Source organism: Bactrocera neohumeralis, chromosome 2, assembly GCF_024586455.1.
Source record: "Bactrocera neohumeralis isolate Rockhampton chromosome 2, APGP_CSIRO_Bneo_wtdbg2-racon-allhic-juicebox.fasta_v2, whole genome shotgun sequence".
Classification (NCBI taxonomy): domain Eukaryota; kingdom Metazoa; phylum Arthropoda; class Insecta; order Diptera; family Tephritidae; genus Bactrocera; species Bactrocera neohumeralis.
Window position 1 is genome coordinate 57,453,121 of NC_065919.1, and position 22,827 is coordinate 57,475,947.

The 22,827-nt window shown below is 38.4% G+C and overlaps 4 protein-coding genes across 4 annotated transcripts in view; 2 read left to right on the plus strand and 2 right to left on the minus strand.

Annotated features, from left to right (window-relative positions):
• Window positions 1–5,454, plus strand: part of LOC126751777 (cysteine-rich venom protein) — a 31,218-nt gene extending 25,764 nt beyond the window's left edge. Inside the window, exons 3-5 of the mRNA XM_050462306.1 lie at window positions 933–1,093; window positions 2,149–2,246; window positions 3,448–5,454. Coding sequence (XP_050318263.1) covers window positions 933–1,093; window positions 2,149–2,246; window positions 3,448–4,141 — 953 coding nt within the window. The 3' untranslated portion in view covers window positions 4,142–5,454. The remainder of the gene's footprint in view (window positions 1–932; window positions 1,094–2,148; window positions 2,247–3,447) is intronic.
• LOC126751778 (uridine phosphorylase 1) overlaps window positions 1–22,827 on the minus strand; it is a 453,502-nt gene that overhangs the window by 306,613 nt on the left and 124,062 nt on the right. The window lies entirely within an intron of this gene.
• LOC126751772 (acetylcholinesterase) overlaps window positions 1–22,827 on the plus strand; it is a 454,065-nt gene that overhangs the window by 267,160 nt on the left and 164,078 nt on the right. The window lies entirely within an intron of this gene.
• LOC126751768 (protein timeless homolog) overlaps window positions 7,964–22,827 on the minus strand; it is a 571,553-nt gene continuing 556,689 nt past the window's right edge. The window contains exons 15-19 of the mRNA XM_050462284.1: window positions 21,241–21,382; window positions 14,702–14,907; window positions 14,222–14,307; window positions 10,121–10,321; window positions 7,964–10,058 (exon numbers count right to left, since the gene is read on the minus strand). Coding sequence (XP_050318241.1) covers window positions 8,218–10,058; window positions 10,121–10,321; window positions 14,222–14,307; window positions 14,702–14,907; window positions 21,241–21,382 — 2,476 coding nt within the window. The 3' untranslated portion in view covers window positions 7,964–8,217. The remainder of the gene's footprint in view (window positions 10,059–10,120; window positions 10,322–14,221; window positions 14,308–14,701; window positions 14,908–21,240; window positions 21,383–22,827) is intronic.

A 22,827-nucleotide genomic window follows, 5' to 3' on the forward strand; every position in this document is an offset into this window, starting at 1 on the left:
GATTCACAAATAAGCATATATTTAATACTAAAAACCAAGCAAATACAAATTTATTGCAAAAGGAAAAACGCTTCATAAAATATAGAAAAAAAAAAAATATATATATATAATATATGTATATGTAATTCCTCTCAATCTTAGAGAATGTGAAACCACCATATAAAACAAAAAGTAACCGTAATCATACATATCCACATAAATCATAACGTTTAATTAATCTTACACTCCAGAAATCGTCCATACCAACAGTCTAATATATCAAATTCCCAGCACGCCGCATGCATGCAAGCACCGTTTGGGCGCAAAGCAATACGTGGGTATTTAAAAAAAATCGTAAAAAATCGTAAAAAATGTAAAAAATTAAAATAAACAAAAATAAAAATAAAAATTCAAAATAAATCTCGAAAAGGTAAAAAAAGTTAAATAAAACCCCAAAAAAGTTAAAAAACTTTCAAAAAAATACAAAAAAGTAAATAAACTCCAATCCGCAACCGGACAAAAGTTCGTTCATTCCAAGGGCAACTAAGTGTACCACATTCACCACAGGCGTGTATCTAACCTACTCATGACATAATATTTTTGTTAAATAACCGCAACTCTTGTTTTCTAATATCAAAACTTCAAAAACATAAACAAAAAATCAACCAAAAAACACCAAATTGTAACTAAAATTGCATGTCTATGTTCCTCGTACAGAGAACGTTTTATGTGTCTTAACCGTTATATGTTGCACTGAGTTGAATAATTTGCATTATGTGACAAACTGTTATTAACTTGATTTTACTTTTCTTTTATTCTTCCAAACACACACAATTTTTGTCACTCTGCTTATCTCCATTGCTGCTCTTCTCCCGCTAATGTTCCCGTTCGCTGATTGCTGTTTTGTGCGCCACCGTTGGATTCACCACTGGTCAACATCTTCATCACAACAGATCGCTTCACTATGGGTCAGAACTTGGCGATTATTTGGAGCACAGCCCCGCTCGATGCCTCCGACGGCGATTTCCCATCACGCATCCAAAGCTGGTTCAATGAAGTGCAAAAGTACTCATTTGGCGATGCTTGGTCACCGAAGACTGGTCATTACTCTCAGGTAAGAGAGTGGATAGTGGGTGAAAAGAAGTACTAATGTTATAAAATTAAATATGCTGCACAAAATTGTAAATAAAGGGTGATCCATTTTGAGGTGGAAAAGTAGAGACTTTTTTAAAGAAAAAACGTATAAACTTCAAATTTAAGAGGGAATGTTTATTATCATTCAAAGAACATTCCTTGGCATTTATTTTTTAAGGATTATCTCTTTCAAATATTGGTCGAGGCTACGTCTCAGATGGTCCATCCGTTGAGTAAATTTTTCGATAAATTGTTCGAGCATTTCGACTGGTAAATGGCGAATGTCACGGGTGATGTTTTGCTCCAAGGCATGAATCGAAGTGGGATTGTCCTCATGGACTAGACTTTACATATCCCGAAAACGTGAAATTATCTGCGCACCGTAGTGTTTTCTCAAAAAATTGATTAATTTGTGATGTGTAGAGTTGTCTCGTTGAAACCAAATGTCGCTGGGATCTCGAGCTTCAATTTAAGGCATCAAATAGTCGGATATAACGGCGCGGTAAGGGTCGGCATTCACGGTTACGTCCTCTCCGGGGTACCATTTTTAAAGAAATTTGTTAAAAGGACTATTGAAAAAAGGACATTTATTTGAATTGCCCATTATAGTAGAAAAACACAAATTTTTGGAACAAGGAAAGACTTTAGAGCAAATCAGTGTAGAGAGAAGAGTGCTACGATAATCGAACAATCACATTTGGTACCAGTTACTTAATATAATGTCCATATTTATTGAATTATACGCTTATCAGAATTGAAGTATATGTATTTCAAGTAAAAGGAAACATAGACTAGTTTCCTTTAATTTTTAAATTTTTGAGATAAGGCCATTTCGGGTATGTTAAGCATGTTTGTTCCATAAGATATCCCTTGATTTTATTTTTTTATTAAATTTTCAAGTAAAACCCTTTTTCATAAATATTACACAAGTTCAGTTCTTCGATTTTCATAACAGAATTTTTGTTTATTGCCATACTTTAAGCTTGAATTTCATTTTTTTTCAATTTACTAATTATATTCTGCCTATCTTTTCAGCTGGTCTGGGGTGAAACAAGTTTAGTTGGTTGTGGTTTCTCTGAATACAAAGACTCAACCAAATACAACAAGCTGTACGTTTGTAATTATGGACCAGGGTAAGTAAAAGAAATTAAGTAATTTGTATACTTATGTATTAAGACAAGGTTTAACTAAATTTTAATAAAACTGAAAGGTTTTTTTCGTTTAGTAAATTTTATTCGTAAATTTTTACAAAAATACGATGTTTAACTAAATTTTACGTTTAGTCCTCAAACGTTCATTTTTAACAAATTGCATTATTTTAGAAATAAATTCAACTCTCAAAATTCATCAACTGAAATTTGTACTAACAATTTCGAATTGATATTTCTAACACTCTACTTCTGATGGTCTGATTTTCGGACTCCATTTTCTTGAGATTTTCGAATACTTCTGTTTTCTTTCAAGAATGGTAGTATGATGATGTGACAGTTTCATTCCGTTTCTATTGTGAAGCGCGCTTGACAGGACAGTGTGACGTCATGATTGAAATAAGGCACTGTGCATGCAATAACTTAAAAAAGCTTTTAAAAAGCTTGACAGTTTACTAATTTTTCAAAAATCCATCGCAAAAGATGAGATTTTTTTCAATCAATCATTAAGTCTTGTCTTCTTTTTGGTTAAAATCTCCTGACTTCTTCTTCTATTAAAGAAAATCCAACTGTAATTTTCCAGTCAAACTTTGTCTCAAAAAAGGATGAATTAAGAGGTTATATATACTTACAAGTCAGAAAAACGCATTTTTTGTGAATTTTTGCTTTTATGAATTTAAACTGTTTTAATAATCGGTGATTAATTGTGAAAGATTAACTCCTTTCTTTCCGTAGCCTATATCCAGCAGAACTTCCGAATAAAACTCTTTAGCGGCGAGGAAGCTTTTTCAGCTTTAATTTTTTTTTTTTGCTTGCGATTTAGTACATCATATTACAAACCTACATATATGTAGCATAAAAATTTCAGCTTCCGCTGTCAGATATAACCAATATATAACAATTTATAACCAAAACTAAAATTCTGTTTAAATATGGTTTCCATTATATCGTAAGATACATAAGCAAAAAAATTGATTTTGAGTTTCTGGAAATGCACAAGTGGGCCTAACCCCTTAATAGATGAAAGAGTCTTCGTTTAAAGTTTTTTTTTATTTTTTCAACCAAATAACCCAGGTATCAGTTAAGAATACCTTTAAAAATACACATACTCCTCAACTTTTTTTCAAACACAACTATATAAACTCACATTAATGCTAAAATAACAATTTTTAATTTCTGATTTTAGTGGAAACGTCGTCGGTTATAATCCGTATCAGGTAGGTAAGCCATCATGTGCGACATATGGCTTGCGATCGTCAGCGCGTTATCAGGGCTTATGCGCACCATCGGTAGCGCCAGTTGTTAGCGCCAACGCCATTGACACGTATGAGTACAAACAAACTAGCAACAACAAAAAAATCCCATATGCAACGCAACCAGCTACAACATCAACCTCTTCTTCTTCTTCTTCCTCCTCTTCCTCCTCCTCCTCCTCCTCTTCTTCTGTGTATTCTTCCAAACAGGCGACGCACACATTTGGTCAGCGTAAGACCGCAACAACAAATTCCGCGTTTAGCGCCACACTACACAAGGCTACAACAACAACAAGCACAAGTGGCCACAAGACGTACACAACTCAGACCGGTGGCAGCAGCAACAAATACAAGAACAAGCTCGAGGCATATCGCCCGTCCACAAGCGAATTCCAGAGGTCCGTACAGAAGCACACCATTCTGAGGACCTACCTGACCAATCCCAATTTGAGTGAGCAACAATTGCAGCAGGAGGCACAAAAGCAACAACAACAAAATGGTAATGGCGATGTCGCCACCGAAGTATACGTTTTCGACGAAAGCAAACAACAACCACAACAAATAGCAGCCAATACAACACCGCAACCGGCCAAGCGCGGCTGGAGTCTCTTGACGTGGCGTGGCTAAATCATTTTCTGTGTGTGTGTGTCCAGTGAGTGGGTCGCTTGCCGTTACTTATGTAATGATCGTGCAGCGACCATTGTAGCGCATAATTGGAAGGGCATTTAGGTTTCCAAAGTTGTGGAAATATTTTTAGTGTCATTTTGTTGCATGTGGCAAGTGAAAACTCCAATACGATTACTACTGTGTAGTAACGTCAAATATGTGTGCCGCTTCGCCACCAAATTTATTGAAAAAAATTAGATGAAAAAATGCCAGAAAAAATACTTTTTTCACTATGCGCCCTTCTGTTGTTGTATTGCCATTCAAATTGTATTTGTAATTAGTGACTATTGATAAAACAAAAATATTCCTAATATTAACGAAAAATTTATGAATTTAAAATTCACACAGCTTTCATTAGTTAGTAAGTAGCGCGCTCGCTAGTTAAGTCTAAATACAAACTATTACATTTATTTAATTTAAACGATCCTCAAATTTTTGTCACAGCCACGCAAAAGTTCACAACTACCAAACACTGCCCACAGCCACGTCACATCAAGACAACAACTACAATTTTCTCTTTTCGAAAACCGTTAAGAATAATCTCCAATAGACTTCAAAGTTACAAGATTTCATCGCCTCAACTCAGGGCTTGCCATCAATTGCCCACATATGAATCTACTCTTCATATAATACATAGATACATAGATGTATACCTATACACATACATACATATATGTATATCAACAACAGGCCATATGTCAGTTAGCGACCGATATTTCGCGCCATTTTACTGCCGAAAACTGCCACCAGCGATCAGCATAGAAACATACATATATACGCAACTATTATATAATTCATAAACTATCATTTTAGTATTAGTAAGAGATAAGTAAAGAAAATACATACATACGCATATGTACATAATATACAAAACTATGTAGTCGCCTATGATACGAATGTTTGTATCAAACGTTTGTACCCACATTTGACTAACCCATGCATACAGTACACACATACTATGCAAAACAATAGTGACTAAAGCAAAAGCATAAAACATATACATACGTACATACAATATTATATACATATGTAAGCATGTTCGAGTATGTGTATGCTAAATTTGCTGAATACCATTTAGTCTCTAGTTATTAGTTATAAAAAGAGAATGTGCAAAGAGTTTTGCATAAATATCGCATGCGATTTTTTTTAACAAAATGACTCTTGTAGATTTTAATTTTCACCGCCATTTTTATGCAAAACGCTTTGTAATGAATTAATTGTAAAACATTAATGCAATAGTGATAATTTTTAAGCAAATATTGTGTGAAGTATTCTTGCGGAAATTATAGTAATGCATTATGAATAAAAAATATATGTATATAATTATCTAAAAGATTTTTTGTTGTATCTTTCAATAAATATTTTGGAACTTGTCTTAAAAAATTCACTTTTCCAAGCTGGTGCTCCGGGGTGTGTAAAAAATTTTGATGCCGATATATTCGAGACATATTCATACATACAGTGGTTACTTACTTGTCACTTGTGAGCGCCAGGTACAATCCAACAAATTAACGTAATGGTTTCGGAAGAGTGTGTTTGAAATTTTTTGTTGCAAAAGAGTTGCCTAGCTTAATGGGGATTAAGAGTCGCATTCCTAAATCCCATTTACGTTTCCAATTTATAGCCAAAAGTAGGGATAAACCAAAGCGCTATTAAATTACATGCCATAATTATTCAAAATAAATTTACAAAAATAAGAATTGAACCATTTCGAGGTTCCCTACTTTTTTTTTGTTTTTTAGAAAAAAACACAGAAATTTCAAATTTAATAAGAAATGTTTATTATCATTCGATAGAACATTCTTTGGCATTTACTTTTTGAAGATTATATCTTTCAAATGTTGGCCGCGCCAAGGTCTCAGATGGTCATCCGCTCAGTCCAATTTTCGATGACTCGTTCGAGCATTTCGACTGATAATTGGCGAATTAAACGCATGATATTTTGCTCCATGGCCTGAATCGAAGCGTGAATGATCGCATAGACTTTAGATTTTACATATCCGCACAGGAAAATATCGAACGATCTTAGTGGTCAACCGTCTGTTCACCGAAGTTTCCGGCCTTTTGAAACCAAACGTCTTCGAGATCACAAGCTTAAATTTTAGGCATCAAATAGTCGATTATCATGGCGCTATAATGGTCATCATTGCCGGTTACGTTCTCAACGGCATCATTTTCAAAGAAATATAGACGATGATTCCATCGGTCCACAAAACACACCAAACCGTTGGTTTTTCTGAATGAAATGGCGGCTCTTGAATCATTTCAGGTTGCTCTTCGTCCCAAATGCGTAATTTTTGCTTGTTTACATACCCATTGAACCAGAAATGTGCCTGATCGCTGAACAAAATTTGGATCGAAAGCGTCGGATCTTCGTGGAGCTTTTTAGAAGCCTACAAAACGAAGCGAAGTTGCCTGGGAAGTTTAAGCGGCTTCAGTTCCTGCACAAGCTGCTTTTTTATGCTTTCAATTTAAGATCTCGACGTAAAATGCGCCAAGTCGTCCCATACGATAGTCCGAGTTGCTGCGAACGGTGCCGAATCGCCTCTCCACGGTCTTCGTGTACAGTGTACACTCAAAGCTGCGGCTGCTTTAGTTTTTTACTGCGTGCTGGGCGTGGTCTATTTGGTCGAATATTATTCAATAATGAATGCTGGGTCTCAAGTTGGGGGATGGTGTTGCGAATAGTACGCTAAGTTGAACGAACCGCACGAAACACATTCTTAACAGAAAGTGAATTTTCATAATACTGTTGAAAGATTTGTAAACGTCGTTCAAAATGTAAGTCGTTCCATGATGTATTTGCCTTACTTACATGTCACTTAGCGTAATGGTTTATTCTGAGCTGCCGGAAGAATGAGGCTGAAACATTTTGAAAATAAATGGCTCATTCGAATATCTCATTTCACTTTCCCATTTGAATAGTAATAATTTATCGAATTCAATAAAAAAAAATCGATTTTCCGAAGCCACCACATGATGTATGCTCGAAATTTTTAATGTAAACATGTGACCCAAACGATCATCTAGGCTGTGAGCATTTCAAAACATGTTTTTCGTCAACCTATTGCAAAGATATTTCAATGAATATTCTACAAATTGTCGCTTTGTGTACATAAATTTGTTTTTATGAGCTAGCGGCATGAGGTAGGTAAAAAATGCTTATGCAAAAATGTTGCCCAAGCGATGGCACTCAGCAAGAAATTGTCAAAAAAATTATACCGCTACTGGTTTTCGAGATATTGCAGAAAAACCTTTCTACAGCTACTTGCTTGTCACTTCTGGGCGCCTAGTACGATTTGCCAAATTAGGGCATGGTTAATTTTATCTGAGCGCTTGGCAGGATGTGTATGAGTGACAAGTTTATTGCATACTTTTAGGCGCACATGTAAAAGTAGACATAATGTCACCGGATGCAGATCATTAAATATTTTTAATGTTACATACTTTTAGGCGCATTTTCAGATATGTTCGAAAATGTCATTTCCTGGGTACCGTAAACAGCAGGCTACATTTTTTGATACAAAATTATTGTCCAAGATATGCAGTGTGCTGGTTTAGAAAACAAACTAATTTTTTTTTCGGAACGGACCCGGATTTTTAAGATTTTTATACGGCCAAGGATTGTCAAATCGGCAGCATTGAATTACTTCAGAAATGTTTTCTGGCGCTGCAAAACAACCACAGAAAAATATATTGTACAGATATTTCAAAGAATCGCCAGGATTAAAGCTTCGTAGCAGTAAAATATAATAAATAAATAAATATATAAAAAATATGACATATTTTTTAAACTTTATTAATAATTTTTTCAACTTTTATTTAATTTTAATGAAAATGAATATATAATTCAAACAATTATGATAGTACATACAAAGATATATCTTATGCTATTCTACTAACAAATGAATTCGGCAAATAATGAACATAAATATGATGATAATAAGTAAATAAACATTTAATTCAAAATTAATTCAGAATTACAAATTATGTAATGTGCGATGAATGAATCTCTCGAACTTTGCAGCTGCAATCATCTACTCATCATCGTCATCGTCGTCGATGATAGCGAGACGACGTCGTTTGGCTGGCTCCTCACCGCTGTCTAAGCGTTGTTGTTCCGCCTTAGTTGGTTTCCGCCGCATGATGAATGCATCCTCTTCCTCGCTATCGGGCTGTTTCCCAATGGTGGTGTCATATTCCTCTTCGCTATCGTCCAAAATGTTACGTTTTCGTTTATTTGTTGTTGTGTGTGCTGCAAGCTCATCAACAGGTCCTGTGCTGTTAGACGTTGTGATGATGTCATCAGCAGGTGCTTGATTTCCTTCTGTGCTAACAATGCCAGCATCCAAACCGCTTACACCGTCATCATCTTCAGCCGCAACCGCTTTGTCGTCCACAACACCATTATCGTTTGCGCCTTTGCTGTCTTCATTGACGCCCTTGTTCATTTCATGATTTACATTGGCGCTATCATCTTCTTCGCTATCGGAGTCAATTATATTAGCGCGCCGCATGCGCGTCTTGTTGGTGTTGGTGCTCGTTGTTGTGGCGTCTTCGACGTCATCTTCGTCGCTGTCGCCAAGCTCAAGCAGCCGCTTGCGGTAGTCTTCTGAATTGAAATTAAGCTCGTCCATTTCCTCGGTGTAAGTAGTTGCCTCACGTTTCTTCTTGGCGGTTTGTGATTTCAGTTGATCGAATAAATCGCTCACAACATCGGATTGCTTTACAACGGTTGACTTTGCGGCCTCATCGTCATCATCATCATCACTACTGATGGCTGCTTGTCGCCGCTTTTTGTCGAGTTTCTTTACGATTTCATCAACCTCAGCCGCATCGTTGTCGGAGTTTTTATCCACCTTTTCACCTTTGCTTGCTTTGCTTTTACGTTCACGCTTCTTCTTTTGTCCAATACCGGCACGCTCAGTATCCTCTTCATCGCTTTTGTTAAACATTATGCTGCGCATTTTTTGCGCACGCTTCTCGACAAAGTCATCCATTGCGGCCATGCGTTTCTTATGTTTTTCGGCGAAGTTATCAAAGAAATCTTCCTCGCTTTCACTGTCCTGCCTTGCAGCACCGCCAGCATCGCTGTCGGAATCGCTATCTGACTCATCATCGTCATCATCATCATCATCCGACTCGTCTCCGCTAGCGACCTCCACTGCCGTTTCCGTATCAGCACCCTCCTCCTCTACACCTTCCATATCGATGTCGATCTCTTCGCCAGCTACGATTTTAGCACGGAACTTCAAGTCAGCTGAATTGAGATAGACTGGTATACGCCAATAGCTTTCTGTACCCAACAATGGTGGCTGTATACCCAAAGCTACGATGATCTTTTGGAAATCCGTATTCTCCATCGCTTCACGTGCGATCTCTTGCAGCGGCACCAATGGCACTCCATCATCTTCTTCACCGGGTTCTTCGGTATCTTCGGCTGCATCGTCAAGGCATTCCTTCAACCAATCAATGGCCTCCTGATACTTATCGGCAACTTGTGCAATCAGCGCTTTCACAGTACCCACATCGAGTGGCGTACGCACGATCTTACGCTTCACCGGTTTGGCAGGTTTAGCCGTCGCCGCCAACTTGTTCTTATTCTTCTTCATTTTATCCTTCTTCTTCTTCTTCGACGTCTTGGAGGCTTTAGGACCACTGGGCGATAGAAGTTCACCAAATTGCGGTTCATCCATGTATTCACCCTCGTTGTCACTGCCTTCCGAATTGGCACTTGCCTTCTTCGACTTGCGCTTCGGTTTCTTCTTCGGCATAATCTCCGATTTATCTGCGATTATATGCAGTTGCAGCAGACGTTGTATTATCTGACGTTTCGTGCGGCGATCTACGAATTCGTTGATGATGCGTTGCAAGCAATCTGCAAGTGAAGGGCGTTCAAATAAGTAATGTGTTTAGAAAATCTTTTCCCAAAAAACTTACCGTCCTCCAGACGATGTTCGTCGTAGAGACTTTGCAGTTCTTCATCTTCCTCTGTAGACCATAGCTTCTTGTTGGCCGCACCGGCAGTCGTACGCTTTGTCGGTGCCTTGAATACCAGACCCATTTCCTTCATCTTCTTAAGCACCATGCGCCGCGTGCGTGTCTTCTCATTCAGATGCTCCAATATCCAATCAATCACATCTGCAAAGACAAATGCGTAAGAGTTTGGGTAATATAACTAAATCTATTTCCGAAATCAACGAGTGTCGCCTACAAATCAATCAGCCCCCCATGCACTTTCATAACACTTGTCCCAAAAAAACCTCATTTCCCTCCGTCACATCCAAACCGAGCGTTTAAGAAGGGATTTAAATTTAATTTGCCAAAATGCGCCCTCACCACGGGCTTCAACTACGGTAAACCCTTTTCACCAACTAAATGGTTGCGAATTAGAAAAAGTGACGAAGTGATGAAGCATTTTTCGGCTTGTGGTCAAGTAGTTGTTGTTGTTGGGCCTCCACCAACTATATGCAACTATGTAAGTAGTTGCTGTTGTTAACGCTTGTTGGCGCATTTGTTGAAAGTGTCGTCTACTTTGGCATTCGCTAGTTGTTGAGGTTGCGGTTTCGGTTTCGGTTTCGGCTTCGGTTTTTTGCGCGTCACTGGCGACGGCTGCCAACCAGTAAGATTGATAAGGAAGGTGTTTATGCGCTCAAATCTAAGTGTGTATGTATGCCGTTATTCCTCTGTGTATGGAGATTTGAAGTTCTAAAATTTGTGCGGGTGAGTTCAGTTGCTAATCGCCTGACTAAGTGGCTGTGGCATTGACTGCCGATAAATTTTACCAAGCTGTGTATATAGTATATGGAATATCTTTGCGGAAAATATAATTCATGATTCCGTTAATTGTGGTGAATTTAAAATGTTGATATTTTCGAAAATCAGAATGAGTTATACATATATGGTTTGTTAGTTAAGCAGTAGGATACTTCAGTAAAATAAAGGAACAGAAATTATTGCAGACGGTCTGTCCAAAGCTACTTTAGATCTAAATTATGGAATAGAATAGTTACAGTCCTCGAATAGAAACTCCTTACGGTAATGGTAAGCTTGGGCTGCCAAAGAGAAGCCCGGACTTACTCACCTGTTAAACTTCATCGGATCTATTAATCCGTTAAAAGATCTATAAAAGAGTCTGAAACTAACCAAGAGCTGAAAAAGTCAGATCGGTCACTTGTAAAACTTCATTGGATCCATTAATCCGTTAAAAGATCTATAGATGACTCGGAAACAAACCAAGGTCTGAAACGGGCAGATCGATCGTAGAAGATACTGCGATGATTCTTATAGTTATGGATGATTGCTGATTTCTAAATGACGATTCCATCTAGTTTTGCTTCTCGAACAGCCATAGTACTTTCAAAGAGTGGCGCCTACTTTAGAAATTTTCTCCTCGGAAGTATGAATATCAGCGTGTAAATGTGTTATTAAAAAAACACAGTCAGTCGCAGCGGAATCGCCGGAAATTGCAAACCGAGGAGCTTGCTACGGAGACTGCCTTTACCCCAATTTCAGTTGATTGGAAGAGAGTCTGTTTTCCGTTGTCCTCGTGGGTTCTAGCGCTGAACCTATGTACCTCTAGTGAGCACGGGAAGCGCAGGTTAACAACCAAAAACTGTGCAGCAGAGAATTCGTTCTGTGCCAGAGTGAACCGTAAAAGGTTTTCCGAACCATGTAATGCTAATCTGGTTGCAATTGTAGGTATGCAGATTGGACCCTATCTAATGGGTTCACACGCGGTGCTAGTAAAGGATGGATTTCTAGATGGCCAGTTCTGGCCAATAGGAAAAGAATTGTCAAGACGACAGATTCAGAAAGAAGCTTTGGAAGCTTAATTTGAAGATTTTTATTCACTTTATAGTAAAGTTATGGGATAGAGTGAGTACTACTTCTTCCAGTCTATGATAATTGATGTTACGGAAAAATTTCGTCCCTAGCGAAGCTTGTGAAAATCGACGATCCCAGTTTTAGGGTTTCTATGAGTGTGGCTATATAAATTGACCTCTAAAATGACAACAAGTTAAACAATCTGGTTGATATTGGATCTAAATTGGGTCAATCTACAATTAACACTTCAATTTGATATAAAAATAATGGGTTTCTGGGGCCCAATTATTATACTATTAAGTATTGAAGGTATTTGTGTTAGTAGAAATAAAGCTATTTTGAAGCACCCTATATCTTTAAAGAGGTATACTATTTTTTAGAGAGATAACTGTCAAACCAGCTATCAAAGTAAATACATGTTTTCGACACAAATCTTCAGTATACTTTGGAAAATTAATATGTAAACACTTATATTTATATACTCAGACAGCCAAGCGGCTTAAAAATCATTAAAGTTTCATCAAATAGCGAAAGAATACCGTGATCTCGCAGTGGATCGTATATCCCATTTCAAGATAAACCTGCGATGTGTTCCAAAACATAGTGATATTCTTGGTAGCAGTTAAGCAGATGAACTAACCACCCTACAATTAGACTTTGATAATGAGGGATTATATAAGCCTATTGCTACTTTTAGATTTTTAATCGACAAAAATGTTATAAATATAGTTGAGTGGCGGTGGAGTCAATCTCTAACTTGCTCAAATGCAGGAAAATATGGTATGAATAGAATATGTACTGCATAAACCAACTTTAAAGTGAAAATAATGAAATAATAATATAGTGGGTGTTATAACTGGTCATTAACTAATTGGGAGACATGTTGGCCGACAACGGACACCAGATAATGACTATTGTAGGTGCTGTCAAGAGGAGACATCTTCTATGTCACTGTAGAGACAAGAAATCGAAATTATTGGTCGACGGTTTTTCGCCGATGTTTGGAGGTTGCACAGCTAAAACTTTTTGTAAAATTTCATAAGAAAAACTCGGTGTTTCAGAGGGGACATAATAGAGTGAGGAGATTTGAGGACATTCGGTGGTTTCACAATGGGTCTCCTAAAGACCTAGTTGTGTCATTAGTCACCTAGCCTATTTTCAAGGCGCCTTTGTATACAGAGAAACCTCCGTTCTAACACAATTGCTATGCCGAGTTCCAATTGTTGATGCAACACATGATATTGCCGACTTTAATGGCTGTAGGAAAGTGGTACTTTCAGCTTTTTGATTCTCCACATCTCTATTAATTGCCTAATTGTTAATAACTACAAGCCATAGTAATATTTATAAAATATTTAAAACATTTATAATATATTTATTACTTTAATAATCAAAAGTCACTTCAGCAACCAGCTAATTTATTACGTTGAGTGTCAAGCTACAACCGTGTAAGCGGTGTCTACGCCAGTAAAGAAGAATAAGAACAGTGTCAAGTGAGTGCTGAAGCCAAAGCGATTGCATTATCAAAAAGTGCTATAAAAAATGTATAGAAATCTCACTCCACCGGCGTAATCAATTTGAATAAACAATAAATCAACCACTGCTTCCGCCCGCTCAATTCACAAATATTTATTTCTCCAACATCAACCCCATTAATTTCGACATTTGTGACAGTTTAATAAAAACAAATATTAGTTTGTCATTTCAGCGCTGGTGTCGTCACTTGCCTGCCTGCTGCCCACTGCGCAATGCGCCAAACCCACAAAACGCATACCTATGCACAAACATACACACACACACACAGGCATACAGACAACTAAAATGCCGTCTCAATTTCAATGAATTGCTAAAACTGTCTCAATGTGACACAAATGATGTGCGCAATTATGCGCGACGGACACAAAGGCCTTGCGCCCCGCACCACCAGCGCCGCGCAACGGCACACAGTCGAATGGCGGAATAAGTGAAGGAATAATGTTGACATTTGTGTGACAGTAGGTGGGGCGCGGTGACGTTTGACGGCAATCAATTCAAAGGACTCTATGATGGATGCAATTACAAATTTGTGATTTTAAGCAGAGCGCATGAATGATTATGGGCTGGCAGTTTGAGGTTAGGCGCGCACCGCTGAGCTGATATTTATGGCGGCACAGTTATATTTTATATATGTACAACAACTATACTAACTATAGGAAGTAGGTGGCGACAACTTACCCTTATCAGTTTCAGGATTACGCTGATTCTCCTCAAAGAGCATACGCAATTGGTCCTCCTGTTCTTCGGTCCAGACGCCTTTAGCGCTATTGAGCATAGAAAACAAGAGAAAAGTCAGCAAGTTGGAATAGCACAACAAAGGTCTATATGTATTTGCAATACAAAGCAGAAACCATCATTTATCATTCCATCTGCAGCAGACGGCGAGCGGGCAGGCTAGCTGACGGACAGACTGGCAGTCAAGTGATACATGAATAGCACAACTGCCGCTGTCACATGAGCAGCCGTTGGCCTGCCGCGGCTTACAAGCAGCCAGCAATAATGCTGTCTGTTTCTTTCAGAAACGTATTAGATGAGAATTTATTAAATAATGAACGCGGTTAAATGAAAAATGCTCGAGGGAGCTCACCGAAAGGATCGCACCAGCAGACCCCTGCTGCCGTCAAAGCTGGTTTAGTAATTGTTGGCGCTCATACTTACGGCTCATATGCATCCAAATAGCCGCCTTCCAACTCGTTCGCCTCCTTGATGTTCTTCCAGAATAATAACTCAGCGTAGATTTTCGGATTTTTGGGCGCCACCTCGACAAATTTACGCACCACATAGATGCCGAGACGGCGCAACTCCTCGTGATGAGCATCACGTTCGACATTGAAGACCTGCTGAAAGATGCGAAGCAGTTTCGCCTGCAAACAAATAATAATAATAATGAATGTAGTAAGGTTAGGCATTTGGTGCGAGAGTGTGTTGAGTAAAGTAGAGAAATAACAAAGTGTTGAGGCGGATATGATGATGACTTGTTTGAAAATGGCTTGAAAGTGCGGTTAACCCAAAGGCGGCGTGAGGCGGATAAGGCTCTTCGCCAATATTAGACAAAGTGCCAGCTGCTGGCTGTACGTGCAATTTATTTTATAATTGCACATATACGCGCGCAAGTACCGTTACATATACATACCAATAAATACATGTAAATATACGCTTAAGCACACACGCTTAGTTGGGTGTTTATGAGTGTTGAAACGTTTGCATATACAAAATCATTAGCGGTTGCAATGCGCACAACTGAGACCAAACCGCGCGTCTGCCAGTGTCAGTCAGACAGTCAGTTAGTTAGTCGCCCAGACGCCACAGTCAAAGCAATTCAATTATCCTGCTGCATTTGCTGGCGAGTGTTTGTGTCTGGTGTCATTGCATGCGCCGCCGCGGTGAGAGTTGACAGCGTGACTCGACAGTGGGTTAAGATGCAATTAATATTGGAGAATATTTTCATTACTAATAATTTAGAAATCTTAACGGCTTTTTAGTAATTCCGTGATAATTCAGCAAAACGTATACTTCTTTATTGGCGTAGACACCGCTTAAGTGGTAAGCTGAGTTTACAAAAGCGCGCCAGTCGTTCTTTTTTTCGCTCTTTGGCGCCACTTGGAGATTCCAAGTGTAGCGAGGACCTTCTCCATTTGGTCTTTCCAACGGAGTGGAGGTCCTCCTCTGCCTCTGCTTCACCCGGCGGGTACTGCCTCGAATACTCTCAGAGCTGGAGTGTTTTCATCCATTCGGACGATATGATGGCCAGCGTAGCCGTTGTCTTTTAATTCACTGAACTATGTCAATTTCGTCGTATATCTATTACAGCTAACCAATTCGTCGACTGCTGTAGTCGTCGTTACCAATCCGCAGCGGACCACAAATCTTCCGCAGAACCTTTCGTTCGAAAACTCTTAACGCCGACTCATCAGCTGTTGTTATCGTGTATGCCTAGACCTGTATTGTAGGACTGGGATGATGAGTGCCTTGTTTATTGAGCGACGTTAAGTGACGTTTCACATAACTGGAGATTGGATGAAAATCGCTGATCCATTACTTCTAATATCATAAAGTCACTATAGACACTTAAGACTTTAGAGAAAGCTAGAAATGTAAAAGTGAATGAACGGAGCGGCCGATATTTACTTAGCCTGTTTAGGAAAAAATTAAAATTTTGATTAAATTTCGAACCGTCGATTTTTTTAAGTTTGGAAAAAAAGATGTTGTAAAGAGGTAGTAATCTGTCTGTCTGGTGATAGTCTATCACCTAATATGATTACTCGGAAGTGTAAACCGGTGCGTTGCCATGGTGAGAGAACACTTTTTTCTGCAGATGAGCCCCGTAACCATTTTGTTCTTCTAACACCTTGTCAATACTATGATCTTACGACCGATAGGACAGTCTTCGCCTCCTACTTCGAGTTCAACGGATGAAGTCTACTCTTTCGATTGTGTTTTGACCTCTGGTATGTCAGCAGATCCATATTTCATCGACGGTCGTTGTTGCCTTATTGTCCATAGTAAGCAAACGCAATCTCCATGTCTGCAGATAGCCAGGTCCAATATTTCATACAGGATCCAGATCTTTGCGATGCCTACTGCTTTAGTTATGTCTTCATCCTCAACTAGAGGTCTGCCAATAAGAGATCGTGCACTTTTTTCACCTTAACTTCCGTGTAGCCATTATCCGGCGTCTGGGTATGAATCGTCGAAAACCAATGTGCCACAACCTTAAAACTCGTTAAACTAAGTTTTGCTAAGTTCCGTCGAATAAAAAATCAATAAAAGCAGCATTCAAGCGCTATTTCTCTTCACTGTGCTATTTACCTTACAAATAACAAGAGTCGAATTAGCGACCGTCGTTATTCTTTTACAATTTCCTTAGTATTATTTGACATTTTCGTATCCACAAGCTGTTAATCCGAAATTATTAAAACGATGCGGCTGAAAATTTCTTTGTCTATACCACCCGTTAGTAAACTTTTCTTGCGATAGTGGTGCCAACGAGCGTTAAGGCTAAACAACTATCGAATCTTTGTCGTATAAATTAGTGTAATATTAATTTCCAGAAATTCTAGATTATCCATACTCACAATATATCAGTGAGTTATTTCATTAAATTTTGGTGTTTCGAAACCACTGTATTGTGATGTAGAATAGTTCGAATTTGGCATGGTCTTAAGGTGTGCCTGTGTGTTCGGCAGATATTCAAACTCCTTTGGGATGTAAGTATAACTAAAGTCTACTGCCCGAAACACAATAAGCTTGTAGCACACACAGTGGTGTTATAGCACTTTAGGCCGAAAATATATACATAAATTGCACTAACGCAGAATGCCAAAGCTTTTTGTACAAGTGTTTGCATAGACTTTTTTTTCAAAATAAAAAAATATTAAAAAATATTTTCGAATATTAATTTTACTTTACTTACAAGAAAAAAATTCGCTGCTTTTATTTGAAAAAATAAAATTATTTTCATTTTACGAAAAACACTGCAGTTAATGTGAGAATCCGGCTAAATTTCTGTGCTGCAATAAATCACATACCAAACTGCCGAAAAAATATAGCATTAATTTGTAGCAAAAATAATTCCTTCAGTTCTTGGCAAATTTTTAATTCAATTCATAATATTTCAACAGCAAAAAGCCGCTTGAGCGCGCATATCTTGATTTATGGGCCGCTAAGAAGGAATCCTTTGCGCGCTCTTTATTACAGCTTTTGTTGCAAAGCAAATTACTGCAAAATAAATTATGATTACTCATATTTTCAACTTTTGTTTTTTATTTTTTCATATAAGCAGGGTTAGGCAGTCGCAAATGAGGATGGAAGACGAGAGCGCAAAAAATATATCAAATTACTAAGAAGAGTGTAGTGAAAAAAAATTGCGAAAGAAAAAATGTAAAAAAATGCGAAAGAAAAATTGGACAAATAAAAAAATAAAATTTGCGCCAGAAATTATCGCAAAAAATACTTTTAATTCCGCTGCTTATGGCACCTACGAATTTATAGAATTTATTTAGTCTGCATTACAGTTAAACTGCCTGCGCCATAACGCCACAACGCCGTCTACCGCTGTCATTACACCGCGGCAAACAAAAGCCTTGCAGCCGGATCAGCCGTGCGCTTTCCCCACGAAGTTCAAGTTCATTTAATTTGCAAAAAACACACACAAAAGAAGCGAAAAAAGAGTGAGTAAAGCGCGCTCTACGGTGAAGAGCGGAAAAACGGCAAGGAGCAACAGGAAGTTGTAACTTTTTCAACACACATAAACACGGCGGCGCACAGCTGCACCTCGGGCGATGCCACGCAAATAGAAAAAGTAGAAAACAAACAGCCAGAGTCAGGCAGTTGGTGCCGCCGCAGGCATAGAAATACATACAAAGGTGGAAAGGCAGCAGGCAGGCTGAAGCCGGCGGATGTTATCGTGTCAGGCCAGACTGAACTAAGCCCGCCTAGGCGGCAAATGCGGCGAACTCACGTGCGCTGTTGCGCTTGTGGCGGCCATTGTGGCTTGAATTGATGCTGGCAATGCCACACCGCACACAAGCAAACAAATTTATATCGTATACACACACATACACACACTCATGCACAGCGGCGCGTATATTTTTAAGTAGCTATTTCTATTTACACCCATTGGCGGCTGGATGCTGTGCACTTTGCCGGAATATTTTGCCAGTGACTTTGATTTATGTTTGCTTTGCGTGCGAGAATACGGCGGAAATTCGCCAAGCGCACAACAAAATCAACGGCAAGCACGAGACCAAGCCGGCAAGCACTCCTTGCAGCCGGGTGCACGCTCGCATGTATGTATGTATATGTAAGTGTGTGTTTGTCGTGTAAATAGAGAAAATTTGAAATTGAAATTAAAATTTTACCTATGTACATGTCTAAATTACACTGGAAATTAAAAGGCGGCAGCAAGTGTGGCGGGACGTTAACGTGGACCAACATTGCACTGTTGGCGCTCCGTCTACAAATTTAATCCGAAATTCACAATTAAACTCAAAGTTGCATTTTGTCTGCAAAGTTCTTCAGCCTTTTGGATCACCTGCTGCTGTTGTGCCATAGTCGGCCGAGCGCTTGACTGTATGCGTTTTGGGGTATAATTTCGTGTTTGCACGCTCCAAAAAGTATGCAACATATTCATTTAACTACGACTTGTTCGGTCGGAGAGTAAACAAAAAACTTTGGTTTTCTAAAATCCGCAGGTTTACAATTTAATTTCCAACGATTTGCGCACGAAATTAAATTAAGTAGGAAAATGTCCGAAAACAAAAATAAAATAAATTAAGGGCTACTGAGGAAAACCAGCGGAAAAGGCATTAAAATTTGACTTTATGCCGCAATGTTTTGAGTCAAAGAACAAACTACAAATGTGTCAAGCTTTACTTCTTATTTTACTTAAGAATCCAAGCATTGTCAGCTAAACCAAGTCTCAACATGAGGATGACACTTAACCTTGGAAAGTATAATCATAAAAAACTGGATAATAGTTCTTAACTCAAGACCTATATATTAGAACATCAAATCCAACTGTCATTCAATATACAAGGTCTGTCGCAAAAGAAACAGGAAACAAAAAATTATTATTTTTCAAAAGTTATATTTTTTTATTCAAAGTAGTTTCCTTTTGTAGCATTTAGCCCGGTCAATTAGCATTTCAAATTAGTGTTTATATCGGTCGTCGCCTTTTAGATAGCTGAAATGTCCTGAAACCAGTGTCCTTTCATGGGCAAATGAAGTTTTCCAAATAGGTAAAAACCACAGGCTGTCAGAATTGTTAATGGTTAATATAGAGTTTTTTGTCAAAAAATCGGTGACAAGCGTCGACCGATGACGCGGCGGATTATCGTGCAACAGGCGCCAGGACCCTGCCTCACGATATTGTGGTCGAGCCCGACGAATGCGTGACAAAAGACGCTTTATAACACCAAAGTAAAACACAGCATTAATCGGTTGCCAGGTTGAACGAACTCTCGGTGTACAATACCCTCGGAATCGTAAAAACAAATCAGCATTGTCTTTATTTTCGACTTCTGAAGACGACCGAATTCTGATCGTCACAGAGGTCCTCACGACCTTCTTGGAATCGCTTAAAGCACTCATGCACATTACTACGGAATAGGCACTGATCACCATAAACTTTTTTCATCATTTGAAATGTTTCAGTAAACGTTTTCCCAAGTTTAAAACAAAATTTAAAATTTGCTCTTTGTCGAAGCTCACTTTCGCACCGATAACACAAACATATTGACACGAAAGCCACATGGACTTTAGTGGGACTAGCATAGACTCAACATTGCATTAACATTTGACTGTAAAAAAACCGAAGACGGACAGGTCTTCATCACAGAAATGTGAGCTCTCACACAATGCCTGAAACACTCAGAACATCGATTTGATCAATCATCGATCAACCTCCGTATAGTCCTGTCTTGGTATCGAATCATTTCTTTTTACTCCCCTTCGTAAAAATTGAACTAAGAGGTAAAATTTTTTTCGCACCTGAAGAGGCGGTTAATATGTTAAAAAGGCATGTTTTGGAGGTACCTCAAACAGAGTGGCAAAAGTGCTTTGCCAATTGGTTCAAACGCTTGCAAAAGTACATAAATCTTTATGAACATAATTTTGAAAAATAATGAAGCGATTTTTGTGTATTAAAATTTGTTTTCGAATCCCGAAACATAAAAGGCAACCTACGTGTTGCCCCTCAGAGGTGCATATTTACAGCAATATAGTGTAATTAGATCTGATAACGTAACCGACCAATAGTTCATTTAAGATTATTCGGATTGATATTCTTTTATGAAGGTCCTTATCTTGATGTCGAGTGGCGTTTGTAGCACTCAGAAGGAAACGTCGGCGATCCTATAAAATATTTAATTTGTAGTACGATGAACTGAGTATGTTTTACTATGTCTGTTTGTCTGTAAATATACGATCTAGTCACTCAGTTTATGAGATAGCGACCTGAAATTTTGCACCTGTCCTTTTCTCACCAAAAAACTGCTCATTTGTCGCAACGGACGATACTGGACCACTATAGCATATAGCTAGTATGCTCGATTCGCAACTCGTCAATTCTTGGAGAAACGCCGCCAATGATTTTGAATAAAAGATTAATAAGGGTATGAAAAAGAATACCGGAAACATTTCAAATATATAGCTAAACATTCAAAACATCGTATATAATTATATATAGCAATACTTACATGATACAACATGGCCGGACAGGAGCAGGCCACGGCGATGCGATGCAATATGGTCACAGCTGCCTTCAATGATTTCGTCGGTATATGATTCCAATCGGTAAGGACCAGCGTACACGCGCGTACGATTTTCGGATTTAGCAATCTGTGCAAAAACAATAATAAACAAAGAAATCAGTAATAATGAAAAGGTTTGCAGTTGGGCTGGTAATTGGGAATATTGAGTGAGGAAAATGTTGATTGAGCAAAGCAATGCAGCGGATACACCTCAAAATCGGGCAGAAAGAGCATTAAATATTAATTTCAAATTAATTAAATAAATACAAGTATACGTAAATACATCTGCGTCTGTGTGTGTGTGTGTATTTGTGGCGCTGTATGTGTACGCAGGTATCTATATTTAATTGAAAACGCTTAGGTTTAATGTTTCATGGGTATGCATTTGGCATGTTTTAATTTAGGCAATTAAGCTTTGGCTCTTAAAGCATCGACTCACCCTTCTCCACTCACCGAACCGTTTGATGTTGATTCAATTAAAATTTCGTAACGGCGAAAGAAATGTGGGCGGAACCTGATTCCGAGCGTCGCATTAAAAGCTACAGCGCAGACCGCCCGATGGTATTCAAAATTAATTGTTTTGGGTTTTGCAAAATGTTGGCACACCAACACACACACGGACGCATCGAACATTAGTTGATTGCCTTTTTATTTAAAGTGTTTAAAGTCCTTTGTAGGTGCAAAAGCTATGCTTGATTGAGCAGAAATTGAGTGTCGAACAAAATGTATGCGAATATATTCATAATGAAATTCATTGATGTGTGATAAACTGGGCGGCCAATAAATAGACTAGCAGCTCTGGACTACTGTGACACTTCTACGATTTGGCAATTTAAGATTTCCAACAGGGAAAACTACTTTTGTTACAAGTAAGTGCAATGTTGCATACATTTACTTACATATAGAGAGCGAGTCTCAGTCTCAAGGGACCAAGCATGTAATCTCTTTTGATATTACAAACAATCGAAATGAATTCAAACATGAGTGCGTCAAATCTCATGCAGAATTGATTAAAAATTTCAAAATTTCCATACAAAACATTTTCTCAGTGGCCACAAGCTACCAACTACAGCCGATAGGCTCTGGCTGGCCCCGTAGCTGCCGCCAGTGTTCTAGTTAACAAGAATTGAAATAGAAAACCTTTTACTTACAATGTAAATTACCAAATGCTGTTAACTTGAGCTGCTGCAGACTGTGAAAATGCAGGCAATGAATTACAGACAAACACACATGTATGGTATATGTATATACACACACACATACATATATAAATATAGTATATTTAGTTTTCATTTTGTTTCAAAAGCGATTACACTTTGTTGCTGTCAGCTATGGAGCAACAACTACTGCTGATGAGAAGTAGTGCGGCAAGAGAGCAATGGCAATGAATAGTAGCACAAATAATCGACAAAAGATTTGGCAAGAGCGAAGTACGAGTAGCTGGGCATCCATGATGAACAGTAAAAATAAATTAAATTTTACATAGAACAGTGAACAATACTCGTATAAAATGAATGGCAATGGAGGCTATGA